This window comes from Kryptolebias marmoratus, linkage group LG6 (assembly GCF_001649575.2).
Source record: "Kryptolebias marmoratus isolate JLee-2015 linkage group LG6, ASM164957v2, whole genome shotgun sequence".
Classification (NCBI taxonomy): domain Eukaryota; kingdom Metazoa; phylum Chordata; class Actinopteri; order Cyprinodontiformes; family Rivulidae; genus Kryptolebias; species Kryptolebias marmoratus.
The window spans coordinates 9,205,198-9,223,057 of NC_051435.1; the positions used below are offsets into that span (position 1 = coordinate 9,205,198).

Here is a 17,860-nt window from a genome sequence, read left to right on the forward strand (position 1 = left end):
TGTAGCTTTTTGTGTGTGTGTGTTCGCTGATCCTATAGTTACTGTTCACAATGATTTTATATTGGTGAACACACAATGTGTGTGTGTGTGTGCGCGTGTGTTGCATTGGTGTGCCGCCCTTTAAACAAACAGATCCAGGACCAGTCTATTTAATGACAAAGGCTGCTCTTGTCAGTAAAGTCTGGCTCGTGTGAACCCTACATCAGTCACAACAACTTTTACAGGGCTTTAAAGAAAGCCTTATAGATACATAAAGCTGGGTTATGTGGCAATATAACTTCTGTGTTTTCTTTTACCAGTTCAAATAGAAAAATATATAGTCAAAGACTGAGAGGAAACCACTATTTTATGACCTAAACCCACTGCCACAAGATGAAATCTGAAAAAGTGAAAACAATAGCCAAATACCTGCCTTTTTTATTTGCAAATTTATAAAAATGGATGTTTGAAAAGCAGAATAATAACACTAAAAGACACTACAAATGAAAAAATGGCATCTCTAAAGGACAAATGTATGGTTTGTGGCTACATTTTTAAATGTACCTCAGTGACAGAATGGCTTATACAATGAAATCACTAAAATACACTTTTTTTTTTGTTTGTTTCAAAACCCTTCATATGTCTTGAGGTTTAGGGAAATGAAAGGGCAACAAACCAGTACATCAAAAGAAATTTTTTTAAAAAGCAATCAACAGATTGATTAAAAAAACAACTTTTTTGGAATAACAGAATCATTTGTGACCTCAGACCTACTGAGATGATGGTACGAGACAAAGAGCACTGTTCAAACACCACATCCTGCACTGATGAAATAATGTTGGCTTGTATGGAACTTTATTGTACAAGTCTTTTATGCAGCTTCAAAAGGTGCCAGTGGAAGTTGCTGCTACAAACAGATGTTCTTGTTGTCGACTGAATTCAACTAAAAGATGGATCATTTAACTCTTTGAGTGTCGATAATTTGAGCTGTGATTATATGATTGCAATTCATATCATAACAAGACCACATTTTTTGAGCAATCAGCTCAGAAATTCAAGAAAATGCTCAGACCAATGTCAAGTTTACATTTAAAATTATGTAAATTGCTGTTTTTATAGGCTAGTTAAATCACATGAACTTAAATGACAACTAACCTCCTAAACTACTTTTTCCCCACTTCTGTGTTTACCAGCACTGGTATTACAATGGCCCATTAATGAAAAGATTGTTGTGCTGCAGTGGGTGAGGACTTATGAAGGAAAGACCTATATTCTTACACAATGGAAGTGGGTCACAGCTTTATGACTCAGTCAACACCTCTGAGAGCAGCACACACACACAAAATAATAAAAAAAAACATTAAGTTGTGTACCTCCTCAGATTTTTAAGCTTATGGGGTATGATAAGCTCGATTAATTTGCTCAGTCTCTTAAATTAAAAAAAACACATACAGTGTTTTTACTATAAGATTATCTTCATTCTCTCTACAAAAGTATTATGTACATATATGTAATACACATTACAAAGATCTGCTTACAAACAGAGCTTTGTGAAGAGGTTCTGTTCATCCACCATCACATTTTTCATCTGATGCTCTAAAGAGAAAAACTGTCCCTGAAAGAAGAAAACTGTTATCACTCGTGACTTTTGGCTGTTGTTGTCACTTTCATGACCAACGGCCATTTTGGGATTTATCTATTTGCTGAGTCATGATAAGATTCATTTTTGACAAACATCCAGTACTCAGTTAAACTTTCTCATGTCATGTGTAAGTGAAACCGTGACGGCCTCTATAGTGTTTAGTTGCAAACAAGGCACCATACCAAGTTAACATTCCCACACAGCTTGAGTTTTACTATCAGGTCTTCAAAGTTGTTTGGCTTGTTTTAAATGCCCCACCCCCCCTGGCTGAGCGATCTTCCTTCAGGTCAGGCTGAGATCTCATTAGACAATTCATGTGGATTATGTTTCTGTCTCACAATGGGCTGATGAACCAATGAGGAAGGGGAAGCAGGTTTTACGCTTACATGTGTACAGGATTACAGAGACAAATGTGGAGCCTACAGGTTTAGTATCTACATACATCTGCCTAAAAATTGCAATCGTATGCAGTACAGTACATTCTTTGTGACAAAATCGGAAGCAGCGCACAGACAGATGCATATCCAAGTTCAGCCATTTAACCATCAAATTCTCTGTGTTTAAAAATGTACACATTTTCCTGAGATTGCTCACCACTTTAGAGCATTTTTAAAAGTCACTTTTAATTTGTCAAAAATTAATAGGTAAATACATTGTAGACATAAAACAAGGACACTTTCAAATTGTCTTTGATCGTATAGAAAGAAAACTAAATGTTTTGTCTCTCTCTTTGTTATCCAGTCCTTCCAAGTGAAACTACTTTTAGTTACCCACCCCTCATTTGTGGTTTTACTTCTGCTTTTTTGAAATATGAGGTGTATCACACTGGAACAAAACACTCAAAAACAAGACAGACAATGGCTAGGGTGGTGACCTCCTTTTGCATTGTGTGTATGTTTGTAAAGCGGATGATCTTTTCCCCGTTCTCATATGGAAGATCTCTGATTACAGCTCAGATCAGGGCACCCTAACTGTAGGTACTGTATATAAAGGCAGAGCAGTGCTGCTGTTTCAAGCTCTACATCTTCTGTCTGATACCTCGACATCGGCGAAGAAACTTTAACCATGGTAAGAAACACATTTCTCTGGTAGTTCAAACTGTATGCCACTGTATTTATTAGCAACTCTAAAAGTATTTGTTTAGATCTGAATGGAATTTTTGATAGATTTTAATATTCAGTGTATTGATAATCTATTTGTTATGTCTGTGTAAATTCAACTTTATCTAGCAGAAAAGTAAACAGCAAGCAGACACTTGGGATATTTAAATTGTGCTGTTTACTCCTGACAGCGTGAATGTATCTCTATTCATGTGGGCCAAGCTGGGGCTCAGATTGGTAATGCCTGCTGGGAGCTGTACTGTCTGGAACATGGAATCCAGCCAGATGGACAGATGCCCTCTGACAGGACAATTGGAGGAGGAGATGACTCCTTCAACACTTTCTTCAGTGAGACGGGAACAGGAAAGCACGTTCCCAGAGCCATCTTTGTTGACCTGGAACCCACTGTCATTGGTTGGTGTCACATTACTTCTAGATGATACTTTAAAGCTATATCAGTTTCAAAATCAGTATCAAGGCGGTTGGTAATTTTCAGTGATTTTAAAGGCTAGTTTTTACTTCTGTATTATCTAGTAGACCACAGTTTAAATACAAAACATGGATCTAAATTACTTCCTAAATTTTTAGAAAACTCCATTTATCATGTAGACATATTTCAAGTTGTAAAGGGTAATTTAATGGACAACTCTCAAAAATCTGTATTTTTGATTTGTTGTCCAGATGAGGTACGTACAGGAACTTACCGTCAGCTGTTTCACCCTGAGCAGCTGATCACAGGGAAAGAGGATGCTGCCAACAACTATGCCCGCGGACACTACACCATCGGGAAGGAGATCATTGATCTTGTTTTGGACAGAACACGTAAGCTGGTGAGTATAAGAGTGCTAAGGTCACAAATTATTGGATTTCCAACATGCTGTGACTGAAGTAAATTATTTCTCTGCTTTAACATTTATTAAAAAAAAAAACTTTTCAGGCTGATCAGTGCACCGGCCTGCAGGGTTTCCTCATCTTCCACTCCTTTGGTGGAGGCACTGGCTCCGGTTTTACCTCCCTGCTGATGGAAAGACTCTCTGTTGATTATGGTAAAAAATCTAAACTTGAGTTCGCCATCTATCCAGCCCCTCAAGTTTCCACAGCAGTGGTGGAGCCTTACAACTCCATCCTGACCACCCACACCACCTTGGAGCACTCTGACTGTGCCTTCATGGTGGACAATGAGGCCATCTACGATATCTGCCGTAGAAACCTCGACATCGAGCGACCAACGTACACCAACCTGAACAGGCTCATTGGTCAGATTGTGTCTTCAATCACAGCTTCACTTCGCTTTGATGGAGCTCTGAATGTTGACCTGACAGAGTTCCAGACCAACTTGGTGCCCTACCCTCGTATCCACTTCCCTCTGGCCACCTATGCTCCGGTCATCTCTGCAGAGAAAGCCTACCATGAGCAGCTGTCTGTGGCTGACATCACCAACGCCTGCTTTGAACCAGCCAATCAGATGGTGAAGTGTGATCCACGTCACGGTAAATACATGGCCTGCTGTCTGCTGTATCGTGGTGACGTGGTGCCAAAAGATGTCAACTCGGCCATCGCAGCCATCAAGACCAAACGCACCATCCAGTTTGTGGACTGGTGCCCCACAGGCTTCAAGGTGGGCATCAACTACCAGCCTCCGACTGTGGTTCCTGGAGGAGACCTGGCCAAGGTGCAGAGAGCTGTGTGCATGCTGAGCAACACCACAGCCATCGCTGAGGCCTGGGCTCGACTGGACCACAAGTTTGACCTGATGTACGCCAAGAGAGCCTTCGTCCACTGGTATGTTGGAGAGGGAATGGAGGAAGGAGAGTTCTCAGAGGCCAGAGAGGATTTGGCTGCTCTGGAGAAGGATTATGAGGAGGTTGGTGCTGACTATGTAGATGAGGATAATGACGGAGAGGAATACTGAGATTTGTATAACCTGCATAAATAGGGCAAAGTTATAAGATTCTTTTGTTTTGTTTTAAAACTAAGCATTCATTTCCTTTGTTTTTCTTTCTTTTCAGTGAGTTTAAAACTAACAGATGTATAAATATTGGTAAATTGCCAACAGCATAGTAAGGCTAGAAAAGTAACATGTTTTATGACACAAATTCGGTGCAGTTAGGAACATTAAAGGGATTGTAAGCTGAAGGGATGTGTATGTAGTGAGTCTTGTTCACAGAATATTTTTAATCTAAATCTTTGCTTATTGTTGCATAACTTTATTGCATCTTCTGGGAACTTCACATTTGCATTCAGACCAAACAACATACTTTGCCTCAAGTTGTCAAAGATATTTACTTCCAACATTTTTGTCTGGCTGGGAAACTTTGACCAAGCCCTGGACTCTGTGCACCTCCCCCTAGCTATCCTCTTCCATAGGAATGTAAGTTATGAAAGGGTTCCTGTGTCAGTTTCTATGTGCTGTTCAACAGTGACTGCGCGAGAATGAGAAGGATAGAATATAAGTGACGCACTCAGTGGTTGGTGTTGTTTGTGTGGAGCTCACATTTAAACCACGGCCTGCAGCAACAATAGGATCCCAGTTCACTTATGCATGGATGAATGAATTGCAGCTCTGTGATCCTAACAGAGCAGCTTGTACCAAAAAAAATAATGTATTTTTGCATGTTTTTTATCTTTCAATTTGCAGTTCTGTGCAGCTGTCTCTGTAAGTTTTTTTTTCTAAACTAAAATGCAACTGTATTTGCAATGCTAATAATTGCCATATAATTTGATGCATCTTGTGCTGTATTGTTACATAACTTGTACTGATCCTCACCAGCCTTTTCTTACGATTAAAGCATTTGTCGATTTAATTTGATGCTTGAAGTGAAATCTCTTGCTTTATTCTGCAACCTGTGTGCGCTGTTATTCATTTACTGGGTGTGTTTGTGAAAACCAAGCTCATTAGTGAGCGTGTTAAAATTACTGGGATGGATAACATGCCTGCTTAGATGAATTTATGCATGTAAAGTTAATTAAAGGTGTGTTTTTAAACTACAAGTGACTTTTAAGAAGCTTGCCTGCAAACAGTCACAAACATAAAAAGGGTAAAACATTATTTTTAAGCCTAAAAATGCAGATAAATCGTAGTTTGGAGCAACGAAGGGCAGTATAAAGAGCTTCCCTCTTTTAAAAAAAAAGTGTTGCACGCTCCCGCCAATAAAGCATGCCGCTGCGCTCCGCGGCTCTCCGCTGCTCTCCGCTGCTTCCTGCCTGCCCCCTGCTCACACTTGCCTATAAAAGCCCCGACTCTCCCTTCCTCTGCACTTCTGCCTTGTGTCTGAATCCTCAACGTCGGTCGAAGGACAAGCAGACAAAATGGTGAGTAACTGCTCGGATGATAAAGCAGTCGGGAATTTTCCATGCTGCCTTTCCTTCTACGTGTTTTTTTTCTTCTTTTTTAAAGAAATACACAACTTGAATATCCGGGTCTTTTTAAAGCTCCCTAACTGCGCATGTAGAGGTTTCTAGTTAGCAGCAGTCATTTTGAAAAAAGAAAATATGTATGTAAACTTTTTTTTGTTAGAGCATGTTTGTTGAATATTTGCTGCCTGGAAGGCAAAGTAAATGCAGCACAGGACTGAAAGTCCAGTCATTCCTGTAAGCTAGGCCAGATGACTAACACTTTTTATTTGTTAACCTTTTTGTTTCCATACATTTTGAACCCCTTTTCACAAAGCAGGAAACGTATATAAGTAAAGGAGGGGGAAAAAAATAAGCACTTTGTTAATAAATGCTAGTCTTAACTGATGGGTGTGGATCATGGTAATCGTGGCAGTGGAGGGGAGGAAGGAAAAAGAGGAGAAAAGAGGAGTGGTTTGGCTCGAAGTATGAGTTAGATGGCAGCCATTTTGTCAGGAGTTTTTTAGCTTTTCAGAAATGTGGTGAGCTATGTGAAGAGAAAGCAGGGAGGGGAGAGGGAGAGAAGGACACATCCCTCAGTGTTACACAGCCCTGCTCCATGCAGCTGGACAGGATGGGGGAGGAGAACAGCCCCAAGGGGGAGGGGATGAGGAAAGGGAGGAGACACAGGATGGAGAGGTGGGGGGGAGGAATTCCCCACCATTTTGAAGCTTGGCCTTCCTGTCTGCCACATACTGCCTTTTTTTTATTTTATAAAACTGCAGCACAATGGAAGAATGGAAGTTTCCTTTTATATATCCTACACACACATTAAACACCATTTAGGCACACAGTTATTGGTCATGAAACTGTGCACCCATCACAACATAAAGTACTGGACTGACTCTACAAAACCAAAACACAAGTTTAATAAATCAAAGATGCCCATTTGCCATTCGTACGCTAGTGAACACAGAACCTAATAAATGGGGGTGTACAGTTTAAAGCTATTTCTACAGTATTTCGAGGCAAAGAAGCCATTTTAAAAATGCTAAACTTATGTGGTTTTATAGTAAATGTGCTCTAAAAATCAGCCCCCTTTTAACCCCCATTTTCTGTTCTATTTTTTGTTTTTAGCGTGAGTGTATTTCTATGCACGTTGGCCAAGCTGGCGCCCAAATGGGCAATGCATGCTGGGAGCTGTACTGTCTGGAACATGGGATCCAGCCAGATGGACAGATGCCCTCTGACAAGACAATTGGAGGAGGAGATGACTCCTTCAACACTTTCTTCAGTGAGACGGGGGCTGGGAAGCACGTTCCCAGAGCCATCTTTGTTGACCTGGAGCCCACTGTCATCGGTAAGTTGACTGTAAATGAACAGGAACGTGTACATCTATGTCTAAAACATGGTGAAATGATTACATTAACCTTATTTGGTCATCCATTTCCAGATGAGGTGCGTACAGGAACTTACCGTCAGCTGTTTCACCCTGAGCAGCTGATCACAGGGAAAGAGGATGCTGCCAACAACTATGCCCGTGGACACTACACCATCGGGAAGGAGATCATAGATCTTGTTCTAGATAGAACACGTAAGCTGGTGAGTGTGGTTATGTTAGTTTGCTGGTCAGATTTACCATGATTTAAACACTTCATAGCTTTATCAGTCTGGATTTCACTGTATTGATTTGCAAAAATTTGTGTAAATACCTAGATTTTAAATGATTAACACCCATTTTATTTTCAGGCTGATCAGTGCACCGGCCTGCAGGGTTTCCTCATCTTCCACTCCTTTGGTGGAGGCACTGGCTCCGGTTTCACCTCCCTGCTGATGGAGAGACTTTCTGTTGATTATGGTAAAAAATCTAAGCTTGAGTTTGCTGTCTACCCAGCCCCTCAAGTTTCCACAGCAGTGGTGGAGCCTTATAACTCCATTCTGACCACCCACACCACCTTGGAGCACTCTGACTGTGCCTTCATGGTGGACAATGAGGCCATCTACGATATCTGCCGTAGAAACCTCGACATCGAGCGACCAACGTACACCAACCTGAACAGGCTCATTGGTCAGATTGTGTCTTCAATCACAGCTTCACTTCGCTTTGATGGAGCTCTGAATGTTGACCTGACAGAGTTCCAGACCAACTTGGTGCCCTACCCTCGTATCCACTTCCCTCTGGCCACCTATGCTCCGGTCATCTCTGCAGAGAAAGCCTACCATGAGCAGCTGTCTGTGGCTGACATCACCAACACCTGCTTTGAACCAGCCAATCAGATGGTGAAGTGTGATCCACGTCACGGTAAATACATGGCCTGCTGTCTGCTGTATCGTGGTGACGTGGTGCCAAAAGATGTCAACTCGGCCATCGCAGCCATCAAGACCAAACGCACCATCCAGTTTGTGGACTGGTGCCCCACAGGCTTCAAGGTGGGCATCAACTACCAGCCTCCGACTGTGGTTCCTGGAGGAGACCTGGCCAAGGTGCAGAGAGCTGTGTGCATGCTGAGCAACACCACAGCCATCGCTGAGGCCTGGGCTCGACTGGACCACAAGTTTGACCTGATGTACGCCAAGAGAGCCTTCGTCCACTGGTATGTTGGAGAGGGAATGGAGGAAGGAGAGTTCTCAGAGGCCAGAGAAGATATGGCTGCTCTGGAGAAGGATTATGAGGAGGTTGGCACTGACAGCGTGGGAGATGACGATGAAGAGGGAGAGGAGTATTGAGGGGTCCAACATCTCCACACATTCCAAACATTGCTCTTAACGCAGTACATTTTGGCAACACTCATGCAATAAAATCTGTGACTGTGATTTGTCACTGTTATCAATAAAGTTTGAAGGAATGTATCAAATGAACCTGTGTTTTTCTTGAACAGTTATATATTGCCAAAAAGGCAATAGGAAAACACTTTTACAATTTAATCCACCTTCATTACTGTTACACTCAAAAAGAAAATAATATTTTGCTGTGGTGATGTCTGAACACTAAGCAACCCAAAAATTTAATGTAAAATCAACAATGTCCAACATAAAAAGTAACAAGTTCTAAAACTCAAAGTAATATGTTGCCCTTTGGTTTTTCATAATACCAACCTTTGTATGTCTTTTAGATTTTGTTTGGGTGTAATCTTAGTCTTAAATCCTTTTAACCCTCTTCCCATTCCTCTGCAGTATGTTTGTTTTGAACTTTAAAGTATTCAAAGTGTGTGTTGGCCTGCTTCCTGCAGTTCCACATCTGAGCCAGCAGATGGCAGCCATGTGAGTTCAATCCAATTATTTCACTAACTAGAGGTTTAGTCAGACATGTCTGCATTAAAAGCACTTTGTCTTATTAAACATTTAGGAATCTACATTTTTTTTATTGTAAAAAGCCCCTGTTAAAAAGTGTCTTCTATTTTAACCTTATTTGGTAAAATAGCTTTTAAATGTTAGCAGAAGCACCAGACTAATTGCCCATTGAATTAGAAATACATTGCCACAGTAGTTTTTTTTTTTTAATGTTTCCCCCTTTTAAAAGTAAGAATATTTCCAATGCAAAGTTATTTTTTTCCATGTTTTACACTTGTATTCCTAGAATACAGTCCTGGAAATACTAAGAGTATTGTATTTACGAAGAGAGAAAATATAAATGTGCTTTTAACACATTAAAGTTTCCACAGCCCTAAATGCTTGTTACTGATCAAAACCATATAACACCACTTTATGTAGAGGCTAATAGATTTCAGAAAACTGAATATTAAATCAAACATAAAAAGGGTATCTTGGACAATAATAAATGATGATGACATTAGAGCTTTAGTTCAATGACCTACATCAGGCTGGTAGGAGTCTGTGGAGGCAAAACAAATACGACCATTTTACTTTTCACCTCTGTTAGGTCACTCGTTTGTTTGTCTGAAATATTTGGTAACTTTGGCAAAAAAATAACAAATGTTTTAAAATACACAGGACTTGTTTTCCATGAGGAGAGGAATAAACACAGTTAAGGACTTGTTTGTAAATAATTTGTTGCAGAATTTCGTACCGGGAGCCCTATCACGAGCCGTTGGTTTGGCAGCGTTATCACGGCGCAACAGTAGGACACTGCGTGTGGGCGGGGCTAAACGACGTCGCCCTGACGCTGGTATCTTCTAGACGCTGCGAGGCGTTTCTCTCCGCTCAGAAAAGCGCGTGCAGCCGCAGCGGCAGTTAGCGCAGTCTGAGCTAACCACTTACCTGTTTGTCTGCTTGTTTGTTTGTTTGTTTACACGGTGTAATCACCGGAGCAGAGCCTTAACGGTAGCTCACACTGACTGAGAGCAGGTCTGAGCCAGGACATTTGAGACGCAGAAGGTGGGAGGTGGCTGCTCAGCTGACAAGAAGAAGAAGAAGAAGAAGGGACCCTCAGAGAGGCTGTCCTGTCAAACCTAACAAACGGCTCAACTGCTAGCTGGACCAAACGACTCGAACGGTAGGTGGACCTGTTAGCTACTACTAGCCATAGCTACCCAGCTGCTAATATAAACAGCTACTGATGTCCAACTTTACCATAAATGGAAATGTGCCCCAATAGCGCAGCACCTGTGCCTCCCCCCCCGGAGTCCACCTGCTGTGTTTCGGCTTGTTTGGGCTCTCTGACATGTCAGCAGCAGTTGTCAGATTCCTCGGCTCTGGAAATAACGCAGTAATAACGCTGGTGTGAGCGACGGGGTTGGAGAAAGTTAAGTTTAGTTGTTTCTCCTCAGTTTGGAAGTCCCCCCCTCTTGGTTGATATGTTGTCAGCAGCTATTATAGACGTGCTGACAGGATTCAGGGCTTCACTTCAAAGATACAAGTAGTTTTACTTTCTATTCTTATTTTAAACTTGTGCTAAAGCAGTTTTTTTTAATCATGTAGAGTTCATAAACACACACTGATGATCAGTGTGTGTGCAAGTGTTTATTCCTAAACAGGATCAGTCACTGATCCTGTTTAGGAATAAACACTTACAACCTGTTTTCACCTTGTAGTTGAAATAAAACTGCCTAACTGGGGATTGTCACTAGCATTTTCATGCATGCATCTACAATAAGTCATTTATTATTATTAATTGTATGACATCCAAACTGTTTTCAAATTATTGTAACAGGAGACAATTTTTAAGTATTACTTTTGGTCAAAATTATTGTGGCAGGTGGTGTTTTGTTGCTTGTTTAGTGTGTGTTTCATGTTTTAAATTTCTTTATTTTCAAGGGAATATAACTTTATACAACTGTAAGCAAAATGATTTATGATCACAGAAAAACAATTATTTGGTGCTATTAAAACAGCTGTGTCACTGTAGCCTTTTTTCTTTTAAAAAACTATGACATTTTCAGTAACATGTGTTTTAAAGAACAATCTAAAATACCGTTTGCAACTGGCAAATTTATCTTATGTTTATACAAGATGATGGTAGCGTAGACAAGATTGTTTCTGAGACACTAATAAACGTTCAAAATCCGGTGTTTTTGCAGTGATTGTGATTTAAGGACCTTTAATGAAAAACAAAAGAAGCTTTGTTTCAAATTCTGCATTTGTCACCCTGTTAGTGTTCAGACAATGGTCTCCTGTTCTGGAACTGGACGTATCTCTTGTTCTTTTTAGGGACTTTATTCAAGTAATGCAGAGGTTTGACTCATCTCAGTAGCTCAGAGATGACTGTGTGCTTGTATTTCAGGGCGGTGTTTTGAGGAGTGACAGGAGGCGACATGGTGGACTACTATAGCGTCCTGGGAGTTCCCAGAACGGCCACGCCAGATGATGTCAAGAAGGCGTAAGTATCCTGAGATTATTTCTAGTCACTGGGATTATCCCCCAAAATGAAGTATAAGCTTTATTTAAATAAAACGTTTCATTTACCAGGTTATAAAAAAATCGAAACCACTTAGTGACTTATGGTTTCAGTTTTATTATCGTTTATGTTATTATCATTTTAATTATCATTAATTATCATTAAAATCACAGACTTGTTCTTTATTATGCATTGTGTCTTTGGAGTTTTTGACTGTTGATTTTAATGACAAACACTTTAAAAATGTCAGAACACAAAAAACATTTTAATGTACTACAATTTATATCAATTAAAGCTAGGTGGAGGATCATTTGGGTTTTTCATAGATTTTCTCTGCTTTTGCTTTTTGTTTTCAGACAGTGCTTTAATACGTAAATGTATTCTCTATACAAGCAATTGTGTTTTCTCTTTAAATACAGGTACAGGAAACTGGCTTTGAAATGGCATCCAGACAAAAATCCAGACAACAAGGAGGAGGCAGAGAGGAAATTCAAAGAAGTGGCTGAGGCTTATGAAGTCCTGTCTGACAGTATGTCGAGACTTGAGACTGTTTTTTTTATTTGTTGGATAAATGTATCTGTGTTTGTGTTCTCGGGTGTGTGATTCTCTTTATTTTTGACCCAGTGTTCAGTTAATTCTTTATTTGTTTATTTTGAAAAAGAAAAAAAAATCCCTATTAACATTAAGACATTTTTTTTTGTCATGTTTTCAATCAGTGACATGAGACCAGAAACATTTAAAGTTTGGTGTTGGTCTTGATTATTGAACTAAACACACCTCTGATGTTTCTGTGTTGGATATTCACACAACAACAAAAAGTGAAAGTACTGATGTCCGTGGTTTCTTATTTTATTTTTTCCAGAGAGCAGACGTGAAGCATATGACAGATATGGAAATGACAGAATGCCACACTCAGGTAATCACAGACATGGAGTGTAAACACATAGATAAAATGATCATTAATAGCTAAAATTTATAATTGTTTTTATTTTATAATTCTCCTTTTCCCTTTTCATTACTGTATATGTCTTTATTTTCCTTTTTTTCCTTTTCATTTCTGACGTCTTTGTTTTCCAGGTTCCTCCACCTCAGACTTCTCAGATTTCCCAGGATTTACGTTCACATTCCGCAGCCCAGATGAGGTCTTCAGAGACTTTTTTGGAGGACAGGATCCTTTTGCTAATTTTTTTGGTAAGTCACACAAAACCTACAGTACACACTGTTCTCAGCCCACAAGCACTGACTTTATTACATGTGAAAAGATGTGAAATTAATGTTACATAATTACTCTTTTCTTTCATCCTGTTCTCTGTTGAATGTGCCCTAATGTCACCCTCTGTCTTCATTCAGATGACTTCCCACCCTTTGGAGGCTCTTCACGCCTCGGCCCCAGTCGATTCTTCTCCTTTCCTTCAGCTGGAGGTAAACATTTAAATGCTTAGAAAAAAGTGTCATGGACAGGGAGTAACTTCAACACTTTTAATCAGATTTGTCAACTCACATAGTATTGTCACTGATGTGTGGGTTTTAAAGGAGACTTTGAGGTAATTGAACAAATAAAATTGGATTATTTTTTCTGTTTTTATTCTCTCCTAATATGTTTGTTCTCAGGTTTCTTAAACTGAAATATTTGTTCAGATCTAGTCATTTAGACTTAAAATAACAGTGGTGGTATTCTGTTTGCAAAGACTGAGAGTCTGTAAGGGTTTGTCTCCCTAACTTCTTCTCTTTTTCTCTTTTCTCTGATCACCTACTTTTCTGCAGTGGAATTTAGCTCTTTTTCCTCTTCCTTCGGTGGCCTGGATGGGATGGAGAGCATGGGAGGAGGGACGAGCAACTTCAGATCAGTTTCTACTTCCACCCGCATCGTAAATGGAAAACGCACCACCACCAAAAAGTATGTGAAATCTCCTGTGTAGAGGTTCATTCAGCCAAGGAAATTGATACGCAGCAAAGAAGTGAAGCCTTGTATTTTATAGTGTACTGTTCTAAAAAAGTGTGGATCTTTCCAGACCCTGACATAAATTTCTGACACTGTCTCATTTACAGAATAAAGGAGAACGGGCAGGAGAGAGTAGAGATTGAGGAGGACGGGGTGTTGAAGAGGGTCCTTATTAACGGTAAGGAAATACAAGGTGCAGTAACTTCTTACTCTTCTTACTTCTTACTCTGTTCAGGAGCTCTGGCTTATTTTTCTTCAGTTTTAGATTTTCCCACTTTCAAACTTTAAAACAGTTTCCAGCAAGTTCATGCTGAAGTTAAAACTCAAAAGTGCATTTCTACATGCCATGTTTCTGTACTTTATAAGCTTGATTCCTTCATTCATGCATTATAAATTTGCCAAATTGACCCTTCATAGGCATTTTAATGGAGCTCATTATAAGCGTTATTGCTGCAGCTGAGAGTATCCCATAATGAAATCCCTGCTGTACTGTATATACCAGATAGTTGATGCCAAGTGTCTCGGTGTGTGGCTGCATATTTAGTTTGGACTAACACAGCTGTGTTGTTGTTGTTGTGTGTGTGTTTCCAGATGTGGAGGATGAAATGGCCCTCGCTCTGGAGCTTAGTCGAAGAGAAGGACAGCCCCATCAGTCCTCTCAGAAGCCTCAAATCCAGAACGGATCAGCTGCCGTGTCCGACAGATATCGGCAAAGTCCTTACTCTTCGCCAGCACAGCGGTCATTTAGCGCCGCCCCCTTCTACCAGTATGGGGTCGTAGGAGGAAACGAGGATGAAGAGGAAGACGAAGACCTGCAGATGGCTTTGGCATGCAGCCTGTCAGAAATGGAAGCTCAGCAGAGAGCCGGTGCTACCGACTTCATATCAGGTGCTGGGGACAGGGGAAGAGCCAAATATGACAAAACTAGGGGCCACAAAGGAGGGGAGACTGCTAATGGAAAACATTTGAATTTGTCCAATGGTCACGAGATAGTCGCAGGAGGTGGAGATGACGGGAGCCAGGTTAAAGTGAGCTCAGTGCCTGGAGATAGTTCCAAAACGAAAATAACCAGACAGCCAGCTTTTCCCCCTGAGTCACCATCAGCTGCCAGCACTAATCTGCCAAGCAGCTACAGTGAAGAAAAACTGCAACTTGCAACCAAAAAGTCCAACGGCACCTTAAAAAGGAAAAAGTGTGGATGTGTTGTGTGCTAATCTAGTGTCTGTATATATTTGAGATGCCTTAACACACTTAAATCAGACTTTGTGATTGCTTAACTCTATATTCGAGGCACTAAAAACAGTAATGTCAAAACACCTCCTAAAGGAACACATTTTAAGTTTCCTGTTGGTGTTTTGTTTGTAATGGACAGCCTAGATATTTCCACATTATCTGTCGTAAATTGTTTTGTTTGAAGAGTACAAAGAAACACAGAGGATAGTGTTTGAATGGACGCGTATGTGGCAAATATTTCTATAAACTAAAAAGAGTTGATCCGAGTAGAGATACAAATAAGTGGGAAAGACAGGATCTTAAGTGAGGTTGAGTTGAAACAAAAGGTTTTTAATAGAACAATATTAAAAAGTCAGAATAATCTGGCTTTGATATCGAGCTTGAATGGACTTGAGGTTGTATGTAAGAAGATGGGTATGTGCTGGACACTTCTTTGATGAGATAAAGGTTGGTTTAAGGCTTTATAACAGTCAAATGTGTGTGTATTTGTGTGTGTATTTGTGATTGTATTTGCGTGTTTTGGTCAGCTGAAACCCTGTCACAGAATTTTCTCATTCAGATTCCCTGGCACAACAAAAGTAACCAAGCTGTGTCACGCACATGCCAGGCTGGAACAATACGTTGACATCAGAAACAGGCTGTGGGGCAATTTATACAACCCAAAACTTTGATTTAAAAAGTCCTCTGTATGCAGATAAAATTATATTTATTTTTGGAAAAATGTAGCTGATTAAAGCACAGAATTCTTTATTAGGAAATGCAAGAAAATCAAACCTTAATGCACTTTTTGTAATAAAACACTACCTGTTTTGATGTGTTTGTAAATCGTTTGAGGAAGGCACTTTATTAAGTTAGATGGAAGTCTCGCTAACGTCTCTCTGTTCCTCCGGCACATTTAAACTGCTTTTTTATTTTGATGAAATACTTAAACATAAAGGTAAAACTAGAAGATGTTGTCTTTTAAAATATTTTTTTATGTGGCTCTGACACATCAAACCTACATGAAGGCTTTACCTGCCTTAAACGGGGCGGCTGTGGCTCAGGGGGTGGAGTGGAGTGGTCATCCTTCTCCTGTCCACACATTTTGGTGTCCTTGAGCTAAAACACTAACACGTCTCCCCTCTGCTGTCAGCCGGTTTGGATAAAAGCGTCCGATTAATGAATGTCTCATCATGAATGCATAATTAATGTGCTTACTGTTTACAATTATAGAGCAAATGTACACAGATGTTTAAATTTCACATTCGCAAGAATCCCAGCTTTGGTTGCTCTAAGCTGTCACTCAAACCAAGAGTGTGTGTGTGTGTGTGTGTGTGTGAGATAGAGAGAGAGAGAGAGTGTGAGAGTTTGGGTACTAATTGGTGCTGTTTAACAACATGCCTTGCTTTCAGACCTCTAGCGAGGTGAAAATAATGTTTTTATTAAACTCTGTTAACTATGAAAAAGGATTGTTGCTTTACCTGTGAGGACACAGCCTTCATCAATAAACAGGAAGTATTGTTGCTGCCATAACACAGAAGTATTAAAAGTTCTTTTTGCCAGTATTACATGATTGTATAAACTGCTAGTTTTTGCCAATTTTTAACAAAACTGAAGAGGTGTTTCATTACAAGCAGCACCTGTCTCTCTCTTGTTTGTGTGGTGCTCCTGCTGCAATAAGTTCATCTGATTGTAATATATATATATATTTGCACATAAGTTTTTGTGTTGGTTTGAAATTGCACGTGTGTTGTTTTCACTTTTATAGAGTAATTGTCACTGGCAAAAAGAACAAAAACAACTGCTGTGATGAATTTAAACAAAGTGTTTTTTTTATTATTATGAGGTATTTTTCATTATAACCTCATATCTGATGTGGAGAGGAAATTAAAGGGAAAGAAGCAGATACATTATTTTAGAAATGCTCAGCTTTCATTATTTGTACTGCGCTACACTTCCATTTGTTATTGTTTTTTTTTTTTTTTTGCAAATTGTTAAATGGGAAGTAACTAATAAAGATTGAGCCTAAAGATGAGTTGCCATTATTTTTCATATTTACAATATAAAAATTATAACTAATACACTACTACACAATGAGATTATAGACCTGTTATGACAAAGGTTGCTTTGTGATCAAAGTTTAGCACTATATTTAGATGTAATGTTGCAGAAACACGTTATTTGGTAGCATGTTTTTGGTGCATGATTTAAACTTTTTTTTGCCTTACACTTCCTGCTTCCTGTTTCAGAATCAGACTTCAAGGCCTTCACAAGCTAACCTGATTGGCTGCTCTGTGCCCAAAGGCCCAACAAGGAGGTAAAGAACCAGTGTGAGCTTTAGGCAGATTCTCTGTGGAATAAATCCCAATATTTCTGATTTCTGTTCACAATAGTGATAAAGTGTTACTTTTCTTTTGCGTCTATTCTTACAGGTCAAAGATCAGTTTGCTACGATGCACTTTCTCTCTCTCTGATGGCTCCTACGTGTTGAATGACACTTAAAAAACTATTTATTAGGGATGTATGTGTATGTACTACAGCTAACTTTATACTTGAAAATGTATAGAAAGAGTTCCGAACTTCTTTCAAATAAATTTTCTGCTTAATTTAAAGTATCAGTATGGAAAATGAGTACAAAACGTGTGACTTTTGTACAAAAGGTTAAAAAATGACCAGGCTGGAAGAAAAGTGTTTTCTGGTAAATGAAACTGCTGCTCAAAGGACAATTCTTCTGAAGGATTTTTGCTCTCAATAAATGTGTTTATAGTTTGTTGTTGTTGCAAGAAGGAAGTTAAACCTTAATATTAACATAAAATAAACTATTTAAAGGTGGTTTGATCTCTAAATGATTATTTTAG

The 17,860-nt window shown here is 39.6% G+C and overlaps 3 protein-coding genes across 4 annotated transcripts; all 3 read left to right on the forward strand.

Annotated features, from left to right (window-relative positions):
• The first annotated feature begins 2,555 nt into the window (after positions 1–2,555).
• LOC108240407 (tubulin alpha chain-like) lies at positions 2,556–5,530 on the forward strand. Its single transcript, XM_017423846.3, has 4 exons — positions 2,556–2,689; positions 2,913–3,135; positions 3,403–3,551; positions 3,659–5,530. The coding sequence occupies exons 1-4, from the start codon at positions 2,687–2,689 to the stop codon at positions 4,631–4,633; spliced, it is 1,350 nt and encodes a 449-aa protein (XP_017279335.1). The 5' UTR covers positions 2,556–2,686; the 3' UTR covers positions 4,634–5,530.
• Positions 5,531–5,882: 352 nt separating this feature from the next.
• Positions 5,883–8,909, forward strand: LOC108240406 (tubulin alpha chain). Its single transcript, XM_017423845.3, has 4 exons — positions 5,883–6,033; positions 7,192–7,414; positions 7,508–7,656; positions 7,804–8,909. Exons 1-4 carry the CDS (start codon positions 6,031–6,033, stop codon positions 8,779–8,781), a joined length of 1,353 nt encoding a protein of 450 aa, XP_017279334.1. The 5' UTR covers positions 5,883–6,030; the 3' UTR covers positions 8,782–8,909.
• Positions 8,910–10,187: 1,278 nt separating this feature from the next.
• Positions 10,188–17,834, forward strand: dnajb2 (DnaJ heat shock protein family (Hsp40) member B2). 2 transcript variants are annotated; one of them, XM_017423876.3, is made up of 11 exons: positions 10,190–10,507; positions 11,735–11,830; positions 12,268–12,377; positions 12,711–12,764; positions 12,926–13,039; positions 13,199–13,270; positions 13,613–13,745; positions 13,898–13,968; positions 14,382–14,678; positions 17,252–17,319; positions 17,435–17,834. In XM_017423876.3, exons 2-10 carry the CDS (start codon positions 11,766–11,768, stop codon positions 17,278–17,280), a joined length of 945 nt encoding a protein of 314 aa, XP_017279365.1. In that variant the 5' UTR covers positions 10,190–10,507; positions 11,735–11,765; the 3' UTR covers positions 17,281–17,319; positions 17,435–17,834. The 2 variants fall into 2 exon arrangements, with proteins under 2 accessions (XP_017279364.1, XP_017279365.1); XM_017423875.3 differs by lacking the exons at positions 17,252–17,319; positions 17,435–17,834 and having other exon boundaries at positions 10,188–10,507; positions 14,382–17,037.
• The last annotated feature ends 26 nt before the right edge of the window (positions 17,835–17,860 follow it).